The 13,093-nt window shown below is 32.3% G+C and overlaps 1 protein-coding gene across 2 annotated transcripts; it reads left to right on the top strand.

Annotated features, from left to right (window-relative positions):
* The first annotated feature begins 6,907 nt into the window (after nt 1-6,907).
* Nucleotides 6,908-12,447, top strand: LOC113863374 (50S ribosomal protein L9). 2 transcript variants are annotated; one of them, XM_027496931.1, is made up of 7 exons: nt 6,908-7,073; nt 7,528-7,648; nt 7,855-8,040; nt 8,127-8,261; nt 8,613-8,729; nt 9,080-9,184; nt 12,066-12,353. In XM_027496931.1, the coding sequence occupies exons 3-7, from the start codon at nt 7,894-7,896 to the stop codon at nt 12,228-12,230; spliced, it is 669 nt and encodes a 222-aa protein (XP_027352732.1). In that variant the 5' UTR covers nt 6,908-7,073; nt 7,528-7,648; nt 7,855-7,893; the 3' UTR covers nt 12,231-12,353. The 2 variants fall into 2 exon arrangements, with proteins under 2 accessions (XP_027352732.1, XP_027352731.1); XM_027496930.1 differs by lacking the exon at nt 7,528-7,648 and having other exon boundaries at nt 12,066-12,447.
* The last annotated feature ends 646 nt before the right edge of the window (nt 12,448-13,093 follow it).

The raw sequence follows: 13,093 nt of genomic DNA, 5'->3' as shown, positions 1-13,093 counted from the left end.
TTGAGATATGATTTATTATCTCTGAGTTTATTTGAACAGGAAGTCTATTTTGAAATATAACTAAAATTACAGTTATAACTATCAAGCTGATGAAATTCGATGTAATTGTCAAATTGCATTTCTATAAAAATTTTGAAAATGAATTATCATTTATATGACTTAAATAATGGATAACTTCTTTAATCACTATAGAAATTATTATAAGCAATAAAGTCACATATGTCATAATTTTCTCCTTAATTGTAAATGTTATTGTTTTGCTCTTATGAAAAAAATTAAGAGGTGAACAAGACTTTGTTTAACTTTTTTTAATAATTATTTATGTATTTTTTATTATTACCTTTCTTTTTTTTCTTCTTCTGCTCTATTTTTTATTTCTTTGCTTAAAAGCATAGCGATTATGTCATTGTGCTATTAGTCATTATCATGTACTTGTATTATTTAAGTCCTTAGAAATGAATATATAAATTATATGAATAATTATGAATGTTATTGACTAATAAAACATGTTGATTTTCTTTACAACCTTGAATAAAATAGAGAAAAGTCGTAGAGAAAACATGATGATGAATCTTTCTCCTAAAAGGCTAAAGATAAGGTGAGTGATATCAATTCTATCTTAAAAAAACTATCCTATTTTCAAAATTATTCAAAAATATTATAAAATAAAAGTGGTTGAATAATGTTAGGTACTGACATAGGATAAATAGTATTAATGTGTCTATATAGGATAGTGTAGTACCAAAGTCCTAACAAGATACCAAGTCTAGCTAACTTGTGGTATAGACAATGGAAATATGTTAAAATATCTTGACAAGCATAAGCACATACTAGGATTGGTTGGAGTATACACCACTAAAAGTGGCCACACATGAGGAATTATGCACTATATGAAATTTTGAGAGGACTGATGTATCAAGAGCCACTGCCTGGATTGTCGATCCATAACTCCTAATCATTCAACCATGAAAGCAGAAAAAAAGATAATTACTTTATGGAGAAAAACATAAAAAATATGAACTAGTATGTCTATTATTTCTTTATTTATTTGGTTCTGCTTATTCCTTATGAAATAACTTTTGTATTAAATGTACTCACCTTTTCCTTATTATGGTGCTATTATAAAACTGAGGCAGGATGAACATTGGCCCCATCACCAAATATATGGTATTCTCATTCGGTGAGAGTAACGTTGAAATACCATTCTCATTAAATTTTGCAACACATTATCTCGGCATGAACTTGAACTTGCTAGGCATAGGTGAGAACAGACAAAATCTTGATGAGAGTGATAAATAGTAAAATTTCTTGAATAATATATATATATATATATATATATATATATTTATAAATAAAAAATTAAAGTCCTTAGAAGGACTTACTTTTATATTTATTTATGAATAAATAATTGTAAATATAAGAAAAAATTATTACTAAATAAAATGAGATTAATATATTGTTATATTAAATCTCATATTTAAAATAATTAACCTATATTTTTTTAACTCGTTTGTGATATAGATATATAAATATGGTGGACCAACTAAAAGGATATACTCTCTAAAATTTCAAAGTAACTTTTTTCTAATCTCTTTTTTATTATATATTTTTTCTCTCTTTTAGTTTATATAAGTATGTATTATTTTTTGAAGTACTTTTATGCCTAATACATATATAAATGATGCTCAAAAAAATTTAAAAGATCCTAATTTATTAACAATTCTTATATTCTTATATTCTTATATTCTTTATATTTATTTTCTTTTACCTTTGCTTTTTATTTTTTATTTTTTATTTTTTTATTTATTTTGTAGATCATCATTTGTTATTTTTCTTCTTTTCACTTTTTTGTTTTATCTTTCTTTTACTTTCAATTATTTCACAACCAAATCATTTTTTATTTATTAAACTCATAAAAATGATAAAAAAAAATAATTAAGTTTTGTTAATCAAGTACCTTTCTAAACACAAACTCCACCGCAAGCAAAACTCAAATACAAACCTAATATATTAGCAGATTTCTTTGGTACCTTTAGGGGTTTAGAGACACACCCTCTTATCGACCAATGATATTGTAAATTTTTTTTAATTATTTGAAAATTACAATTAAGTTGCTTAATTAAAATAAAAGGTTTTTTACCCACAACCAGAACTTTGTCCTAGAGGCAAGTTTACCATTGTCACGTCGACCAAAGCCTATTTGAGTATGCCATGACCAAAGCCATGGCTTTACCTTGTGGCATTATCCTTGTTCACTCTAGAACTTCTTCCTCTGCGTTGCTAAGTCTCACTGCATCTCTGTTTTCTTCAACTCGATTTGAATATGCACATGGTTTAGGTTCGTGGTGACCAATGCGACAATTGGGAGGTAGGGGTTCGCCTTGTAGTTTGGTGGCTTCTAGTCTACTAACAAGGACGTCATTGTGTGGTGGGGGACACAATTTAATGGTTGATGGCGACAAATTCATGGTATAGTGGTTGGATCGAATGAAGGTGGAAATTTTGGAGGATGCAATAGTTGTGATGGCTTCTGGTTTCTGCGGCAGAGATGACTCGTGGGGATAGTTGTGATTTGGGCTGGTTCAGAATTAAAAGACAAAGATGAAGTTACTGAGTTTGTGTGACAAACATGAATGTTGATGAACTGTGGAGTAGAAGCATTTGGTCATAGATTCGTGTGGGTTGTTTCAGAAAAGAAAGCGAAGAAGAAAAAGAAAAGTGGGTTTCGAAGGAGTTTAAAGAAAGGAATATGAAGAAATAGATTATTATTAGGGAGTAGAGTCGACAGTTGCTTATCTTGAACGAGAATTTATAATGCATTGTCAATGGAACTCGACAGATTGAGGCTTGGTCTGGAGAGAAGGAGAAATGGTATCTAAGGATTATATTGTAAACAATACCAAAGTGCAAAGGTCCATTGACTAAAATATTTAAAAGTTGACTTGACTTTAGAAACATACTCACCCATGTTATCAGTGTTAAATTGGGTTCCCCCAATGGTCGGTCATCTAGCTCACTAAAATGGCAGGCGGGGTTGAATGCATTGAATTTATTGCCTCGCCAAGCCTGCCTTAATTTACTCTGTCAAAACGGAGGTGAGATAGTCCGTTGGATCTAAACAAAAATAATTATTTATTAATTAAATATTAATTTTTATTAATATAAAAATGTTTTTAAATATTTTTTAAAATTTTATTAATTTTTTGTTAAATTTAAGTGAATTGACCCATTAACTCATTGATCTACTAACATTTTTTTTATCTTTGACAGATTGACCTATTAGCTCGCTAACCTATCGTTAAATAAATTGAATTAGAAAATTTAATTCATTTTTTAAAAGGGATAGTCATGCTACTCCAGCTTTTAACTAACGAGCTTTTGACATGTTAGGATGAATTGTCCCGGTTTAACATTTCTAACTCATCTACGTTGCCATATCATGCAGGGGCGATAAAATCCCTCAATTTTTAAGGATTTCAAAGAAATGCTTAAGGCTTTGTTTTTAAGAGTTTAAAGGGAGAAAAAAAGAAATGATTTAAATGGCTTAGCAAGGGAAGAGAAGAGAGGGGAAGTGCCACGTTTCTGTTATTATTAACAGTTTTATCCCAATTATTATGTTACTATGTTCAACTTAAAGACTCTAATAAATATAACCTATTCAATAAACATAAATAAAGGCATATATCCCACACATAATGCACATCTACATATATATATATATATATATATATATATATATATATAGTTGTTGTTTAACAGTAGATAATATAATACACACCTTTTACCTTTTACAAACTAAAGGAAAATGAAAGTCAAACAAAAAGATCCTAAGCACTCATAATTTATATATACCTCATTTTTTACTATTTTTGTTTCTTTTCGAGCAGATCACTCTCTTCTAGTCATCTAATCCATCTAGAGGAGGATCAACATGAAGGCTCAGGTAAGCTGTTGCACAATACATGGGGTAGGGAATCTCAACTTTAACAAGACTCTACATAATTATGGGAGCAATATAGGAGTTGTTAATGATAGTAATAGTTAGTATCACACAACCTGTAAAGATAATAGTTTGATTAGCATTATTATGACTCAACGTTCCTGATCACATACTAAAAGTCATGTTCTGCTCAAGAATAAGGATACTCCTAGCACTCATTCTACATCCATAACATAGTTAATAGACACAAACAAAGAAAAGGTGAGTAGATCATTCATATTATTTCATAAGGCAATACTAATTGTTGAATAAATATAACTGATAAATCCATATTTTACTAGTATTTTACCTTAGTTTTTAATACATTTGATATAGAAAACATAATGAAGAAAGCTGAAAACTAATAAAAATAATAGAATGTTCAAGTCTTTTCTAAATAGCTAGTTGTTTAGATTTTGTGAATTTTCTGTGTAAAAATTAATGATTAGATCATTTTTTGTAGGAAATGCTGAGCTAAGTTCAAAAGGCTAAAAGATCAAGAGAAAGATAGAAGAAAAGTAACAATTTTGGAGACAAGGAACAAGAATTGATGAAGCCAGTGTTGGGCGTAATCACTATTTTAAAGAAGAAAGATCATTCCAGAGCCTAATTTCAAGAATTGATTTGTGCGTTATCACTTTTGTAAATAAAAGTAACCACGCCCATTATAAAGTGATCCTGCTTTATTACTATTTCTGGAAATAGTGATCGTTTCAGAGTTTGGTGAGAAGAACAACTTATGCGTGATCACTATTTTGTACAAAAGTGATCAGCGCATGTTTAATTTGAAGCAATAGGCTGCGCGTTAACACTTTTGCATAGAATAATGAGTGCTCCAGAGAGCTTCTCAGAAAAACTAGCTGCGTGTTAACACTTTTATGAAAAATAGTGAGTGTTCCAGAGAGCGCTTCAACATAACAAGCTGCGCGTGGCTCCTATTGTGAACAAAAGTGAACACGCACATGACTAAAAGGCAAAACAAGCTCTGCGTTGCTACTTTTATGAAAAATAGTGATTGTTCCAGTCATGAAGATTACCAGAAAGGCCTCTGCGTGGTTATTTTAGTGAAAAATAGTAATCACGCCAGAAAGGCAAAAAATTCTATAAAAATGAGTTAGCCCAGATCTTTTGCATCTTTTGTTCATTTTTCATTTTCATTTCATTTTCTTGTCTTGAGAGAGTCTGAGAGAGAGATTGGGGACGAACACCAAGCTTCACATCTTGAGAAATCAGATTGAAGATTGGATTGAAGATGATTCTTTGCTAATCTCCTTCTTCTCTCTCTTTTCATTTTGTAATGTCTGTCTAAACTCTTTGTAGTTAGGGATTTATGGATCCGAAATGGAAGTGTTGAATTGATTTTGGATCTAAACTTTGAGTGTTTGATTGGATTGAGTAGTTGATTCTGTTAATCAAGTAGTTGTTGAATGGAAATTTGATTTACTAATCACAGATAAGCTTTTATCAACGGAAGTTGAAATTGTTTCTCAGATCTGAGTTAATTACCAAGATTATTGATTTCTTAGGGATAAGTCATCTTAATCTTGCAATCTTTTGGTTTCTAATGCTTAATGCAACATATAATTGAACTAGATCTAAGGAATTAGGATGATTGAACAGAATGTTAGGATCATTGAGTTAAGGAATTAACCTTTGATTAACACATCATGAAACTGATTGTCATTCAATCCAAATGCTTGAAAGTTCAGAACTTAATTGAATTAACACTGAAGTTTTGGTGAAATAAACCCCTAACTATGTTTCATACATCTGTTTTAATACACAAATTCGTGGCTCTTGTTCTATTACGTTTTCTAATCTCTGTGCTAGTTTTATTTGCTTTCAAACATTACAAATTCCAATTGAATTGCGTTAGGCTCAACTAATTGTTGAATTGTGAAGTGATACTTGAGAAAACTATTTCCTGAGAACAATATTTAGGACTCAAACATGATTCCAAGATTTTATAACTTGCTACAATACTACTAGTACACTTGCTAGTCAATTTCACTTTTAGTGCAATTGTTAAGAAAGTAACAATAACCACTACATAACTTATAAATAAGCATCTCATGGTATTTTATATGTATTATTTTTTTCCTCTATGGAGTAATTAATTGTCCGTTTAATTTTCTGGGTTGAAGATTAGGAATTTTGTGCCCACAATCCAGATAGTGCCATAGGTACAACATCCCAAATAGGGAATCGAGCAATCTGTGCTCAAATTCTATTATGGTCACTCATAGCGGCTCACACTCTAACCAATCTTGGTATGCTTTAGTGCCTGTTAGGATAGTTTAGCATATTTTCCACTGCCTGCAACACAAATTAGCTAGGTTTGGTCTTTTGCTAGGACTTGAGTACCTTACTATCCCCTATGGTAAAACTAACACTCTTTGCCCCTCGCCTGTACCTGGCATTTTCAACCATTGTCCCTATGAATTGTTTCATAATCACAAAATAAATTCTAGCCATTAATCTGCCCATTGGATACAAACCTATAATAATCATTCATCCCTTAAAACAAGATAATCATTCATTTTATGGACATGGCTATTTTCAGATTTTTCCAGATTTCATGCATTAATTTGTAAAAATCATAACTAATTCAATACAAATCCAAAAATCATGAAATCACAGGTTTTCTTTCTTTAAGTGTCTAATTTTTAACAAAAATATGCATATAAATAATTTTTACACAGTAATACTTAACTTAATTTCTTTATACTGCTCACATGATTCCACTTTTAGAATCTAGTAAATTGTAAAATTTGTAATAAATTCAATTCTCTTCCAAAACACATGAAACCAATGATATTATTCTCATTATTATGTCCATTTCAAAGTAAAAATACTTTCAAATTCAAACTATTTACATACTGTATTATAACATCGATGCCATTTTTTTTTTTGGACAACAAACATTTTGAACATCCATTCAATCAAATTTTTCGAAACCATAGATACACCCAGGCCCAACTTGAACCCTTTCATTCTCAGCTCCAAAACTCTGCGTTTTGATTGCTTTTGCAGCCTGCTGAAGCAAGTTTCAGGTTTTGAACCCTCCATACCCTAGTCCTGTTCTTTGATTACGGTAAGCCCTTGATCTGAAGCTATCGAAAATTTGACATTTAGTTGGATTATTGTTCATCTTGGTTATTTGCTATCGAGACCCAACAGTGAATCAATGTCGTAATATTAATTGTTTTGTAGATGCCATGACCCCGTGAATGCTATTATCACCACCCACCTCTTGTATAATTAAACTCACATTTCACGGGGCAAGGAGGAATTAGACTCGTTCTTAACAGTTGTTCTCTCTTTTCAGAATTTTTTTGTTTTTTGTATTTTTGTTTCCAATATATGTTTGAGTTGAGTGGGTAATCATATTTAATGTTGGTGATGCTTTGTGTTAGGCGGGTTGTGTGGACTTTGAGGGTTTTATGAACGTGCATATTTGCCTGCCACCTGTTTGATGAAATGCTTGAACTTTCCAGAAATAAACTGTTGTGTGATACATGTTGACGGTTGAATTTGTGATGCTGTAGGTATTGCATCTAAAGCAATTTAACGAAAACATTATAATTTTTTTAAACTTACTATTATATTGATGAAGATTTTAATTGCGGGGTTTTGACACTTGCCTGCTTACATCCACGTTCTTAATGTGTAAGGTTACCATCCCTGTTTTAAGAACTGAACCAGAAATCAACACTGACAAGGATTCAAGATTTTTTTGTTTGATTGGTCTGCAACAGTTTACCCTGAGGCCATTGCTATTCTTAATTTTAAGAAGACCAAATGAAGTGCTTATTTTTTAAGAATTGAAATTTGTTAGTTTGATATTGATAGTAATTTGTCTTGGGTTTTGACAGTGCGAAAAGAGGTGACTGTGAATCCAAATCCAAATCTGAATGGGCTATCTTCAATTTGGCAGACATGGTGTTAGACAAATCATTAGATTTAGAGATGCCAGTTATGATAATGTTGTGGTAAACCCAGTCTTGTATGCTTCCCAAGGACTTCGATACAACAGGAAGCTGCAAGTCATCCTTACGACTGTAAATATCAATCTTGAGTTTTGATGTTCAGTTTCTGGGATTGCATTTATTTCTGTTTTATGCTATTTCTAATTTCCAATTTTTAGGACATAGATAAGCTGGGAAAGGCAGGTGACACTGTCAAAGTTGCCCCTGGATATTTTCGCAACCACCTAATGCCCAAGCTCCTTGCTGTCCCTAACATTGATAAGTTTGCTTATCTCCTCAAAGAGCAGCGCAAGGTTTTTTTTTCCCTCCATTAATTTCTGTTTTGCCAATTTATTGTTGCTATTGCTTGGTCAATGCCATTCATCCTTATGTAAATTTATCACTACTTGCAATTCTCTGCATTTTACTATCTTCTGGAATAACCTTTTAAATTCCTGAGATGATAATGCCATTAGATTTCTGATCCTTTGAACAACTGCTTCCTTTCCATTTCTTTCTGTATTTATTTGACTATTAGTGCTTTGCACACTTCAACTTTCTATGCTTGTGTACTTGGCACATAAACATTTGAATACTCCCATAGCCAGTCTCCATAACCTTCTCTTTATTCACCATTTGCCAGTGTTTTGTTTTAAATCGTTCAGATCTATCAGCCAATTGAAGAGAAAAAACAAGAAGATGTCACTTTGGTTAAAGAGTCAAAGGAAGATATGATGAAAGAGTATGAAAAAGCAGCAATACGTCTTGATAAAGCTAAGCTGGTTTGTAGTTTACTCTTCAAAGCTTTTTATTGCTGTTTTATACTATTTCTGCAATCCTTTTGGGGGAAATTATTTTCTTTTTCTAGTTAGATCATTGCTTTATATTTATTATCACTCCTTTGGAAATTTGGCATTGCTAAAAGACAGATGAACTGTTCTGACATTTTTTTTTATGTATTACTGATTAAAACTTCAATTTAAAGTATGTGTTGTGATGATACTCCAAAATATTCTAGCTGTTAAAGTTCTGAGATTGAAATATATAGTTGATAATTTGATAGTATTTCATGTAAAATTCACAACTTGATATAGATTATCTTAATATGGGGCTGGATGTGATAATCTAATAGGTCTTGAGGAGGTTAATTGATGTTCAGAAAGCAAAGTTACGTGCATCAAAAGATGACCCCTTGGAGTTACGCTCACCTGTTACAAGAGATGTCCTTGTGGCTGAGGTAATGTTTGTTCTTTGTAGTCTAAATGTTTGTACCTTTCTTTTCATTATTATTCAGAACATTGAATAGAGAATGATTCGTATTAAATCTGGATGTTGTTATATAATATTATTTTTGTAGCTTGAAATATTTTACAGTATCTTGTATGATCTTTTAAGAATGGTTTTCATATGTCATAATTTTTCCTCTTATGTAATTATAATTACAAATCTAATATTAGTATAAATAGAGGTTAATACTTTGTCTTTTATATTATCAAACCAATATCAGTTTGAGATTACATAGTCACTGTTCTCTTTTCCTTATTTTAGCTTTCACAATTAACTTAGTTTACATGTGTACCTTATGTCTAGGATCAACTGCAGTTGCTATAGCATGCCTGTCTACACTACTCTCATTTGATATATTAGTAAAACCAAGGAGACCACCATTTGATTTTCTGTTATCAAAACAAAGAGGATTGGATTATGTAAATAAGAAAGGGGAGTGTTTAAGGGAAAAGTAGAAAAAAGACCTCCTTGTGATATGACAGTGTTGGTAATAAAGAATTTCTATAAACATAATCCTTGCTTGGTGTTTCCACCCAATTGTTAAATTGCTATGGACAGATGATTCTTTCTGGTGCACTCTCTCTAACATCCTTATGATAGGTAACCCCCATAGTTAGTTTGACGTATAATTAGTTAGTGTTTAGAGAGTTTGCTAGTTGATAATTGTTAGTTTGTTGGGTTGAGACAAAAATGAATTGTTGCAGTTTGCTAATAAATAAGAGAGGTTGAGAGAGGGGTTCTTGTCATTTGTGAGAGAAAATTAGGGCCTTTTGGCCTTGCTGTGCAGACCCTCAATGCTATGGTCTTGGAGAGTTCTTACCCACTCTTCGTAATATCTATACCAGTTTCTATCAACTGGTATCAGATCTATGATCTTAGAGCTGTGAGTACTGAGTTCTTGAAGATGATATTAAAATTTGAAGGAAAAGAAACCTATTGATGGCTGATTAATGTGGAGCAACATCTTATGGTCACTGCAATACTTGAGGAAGAAAAGATTCAAAAAGTGGGAAAGGCTGAGAGAGGACGTGCTTTTGTTTGGTGGTATGTGTGGGATTTCATGAAGGCTTTGCTCAAAGAATTTCATCTTCAATATGACCTAGATTTGCTAGTCTAGGTTAAAGTTGAAGGTTCTTGAATTCAAATAAAACAGAACAGAGAATGAAAGTTTTGAGAGCAAAGAACCAACAACTTGGAGGCCAGAAACAAAATAAACAATGACAACAATTAAGTCTTATCTCACTATGTGAGGTCAGTTACATGAATCATGATGCCATTGAGCTTGGTTAAAAATCAAATTCTGAGATATTATTTATTAACAAGTCTGTTTAAATAATCTTTTATAAAGTTTTTCTGGATTTTCCTCTACTTCTTTTCACCAAACTGGAAGTCATTTCATCCATTCTCTTCACTAGTGCTTCTAGTGGCCTGTTTTGTATATATCCAAATCACCTCAATCTATTTTCTGTTATCTTTTGCACGATAGGTGTTATTCCAATACATTTTAATCAATGGAATAGAAAAAAACACTGAAAAAAAATACTATTGTCCAAGAATCGTGGTTGCTTGAAAACTTGGAACTAGAAACAGGGGGGAGGAAATCCATAGCAAACAAGTTCACATTTTGAGTTAAGAACGAGAACTGGGAAAGTTCAAAGAAATGGAGAAAGAGGCTGAAACAAACAAAGAATTATTTGATTCATCTTGGTTTGAGAATACATTCATTTTTGAGAAAGAAGAGCATCCTATAAGGAAGAAAGGAAACAAATAGGGCATCTTTTGGGTTGTGAAAATATGGGGTGGATAACTATAAAGAAGTTAGAAAATTTTGGGTTATGAAAGAATTAGTCAGCTCATCCCAGCCATCACACCTCGATTTGTATTGGTAGTGGATACGTCTATGACAACCATGAAGGTCTAGAATAGTTTGGTCGGCCCACCACCCTGCCAAAAGGAACTCTGTACACTGACTGGGAGACGCAGAGATCAGAGATGTAAAGGTGCTGACACAAAACTGTAAGCAACCAAAAGCAGCAGCAGCACATGTTATCAAGCAGAAAAGTGTTTTCCATATTACAGCTCATGATCTGCAATCAGGTGCAGCAGTGAAATTCCCAAGGGAGCCTGGGAGCTTTATTTGCGGCTTAATTTTGAATTGATGAAACCCCATAGAACTTTGCTTTTTGCAGCTCCATAATTATTCACCTTGACAAAGAAAATTTAGGAGGCAGATTGATAGACGTCCTCCAATAACTAAAGTCTATGTAACAAGAATAGGATTAGGGTAACAGACCTTAAGGGTCTTAATATGCTGTAACAGAATTATAGAATCTGTTATGAATGGGGAGAGGGAAATCTGTAAGAAAATTATAAAATCTGTTATTAATTAATATATAAATAAGGGAGGGAAACCAGAGAGGTAGGTGGAGAAGTCGCAAGTGTAATAGGGACTTTGGGAGAGGGGTGAACCTCTCAAATATTCAGGCAATCAGAATTAGTTTTCTTCAATAACAATTTTCATTCATATTGTGATCCGGTTTCTATCACCTTATTCTCAAATTGAAAGAATCGAAGTTTGTTTGAGGTGGTAGTGTTTCTGTTGCAAATCATATTTAATTTTAAGATTGGTTTCTTTTAAAGAAAATTAGGATTCATTTCGTCTTATTATTTTCTTGGGTTACTTTAAAGTTAATGAGTAAAAAGGTTTACCTCTAGATCAATAATAAAAAGTTTACCAAACCTATACCCTTTTCTTCCTTGGAGAATGGATACCCTTTTCTTCTTTTCCCCATTCTTTTTCTGGTACTGACTTTTATATGTTCTAATTTTAGGTGGCAAGACAACTATGTGTGAACATTACACCCGAAAACCTGCATCTTCCAATAGCTTTATCAACAGTGGGAGAATATGAGGTGCCACTGCGTTTACCAAGGTCCATCCCCTTGCCACAGGGCAAGGTTAACTGGAGTTTGAATGTTAAAATCAGGAGTAAATAAATCTCTCGTCTTGTTGAATCCATGTTCTCATGGGATGGAATTATTGTTTTCTACTGATATATCGTTAGGTTGAACCCGAGGATTATAAGATTTTGCTTTACTTTTATTTATGGAAATAGAAATGCGACTAATTTAACGATTTATTTTCAATATTCTTCTTTGTTGAGTGACATCTCGTGTAATTGGCATTCCTTTTTATAAAAGTTGTCTAATTTTTAAATCTTTTGTAAATTGCAATTGATTTTTATTTATCTATTATCATGCAGTTTTACTGAAGTCTCCCTATATCTACGTCTAATTTGGGACTTTGGTAGACCAATTTGTTTGAAGGGAGTAGGACCTTTTGCAATTTAACTTGCATTTAATATTTTCAGCAGGTCACAATTCCTTAGGGTATGGTTGGGAGGAGAATTTTGGAAGAGAAGGGAGGGAAGAGCATATTTTTTAATAAAGAATTATATATTATTTATAATGATAAATAGATTATTAATATATTAATTTTAAATACATTTTTTTAAAATATAAATTTAATGCATCTTCTCTCTTCCAAAACTTTCTTTCTCATACAACCCCTTAAATAAATATAATTGGTATTTAGTTTGAGGCTTGAAAGTGATGCTATTTTTTACAATTTATTTTTCTGTATATGAAATCAACAACTTAGCATGTCCTCGACTTGCACCTTGATCTCCTGACCTTGATTCCTAGCATGTCCACCCCGAACACGTAGCGATTTGGGTACTGCTCCATGTTAGTTGGTGGTGGTGTCACGATGGCTTTGGCCTCTCGGACGTAAGACCTCGACCAGCTGCTCTTTCCTTTCACTTTCTCCGGTTCCTCTACAAAATCCAAATGTCATCAAG

Source organism: Abrus precatorius, unplaced genomic scaffold (genome assembly GCF_003935025.1).
Source record: "Abrus precatorius isolate BTA unplaced genomic scaffold, Abrus_2018 Scaffold3, whole genome shotgun sequence".
In the NCBI taxonomy this organism is placed as follows: domain Eukaryota; kingdom Viridiplantae; phylum Streptophyta; class Magnoliopsida; order Fabales; family Fabaceae; genus Abrus; species Abrus precatorius.
Note: the sequence above shows the minus strand (reverse complement) of the source record. Positions and strands in the feature narration are given on the sequence as shown.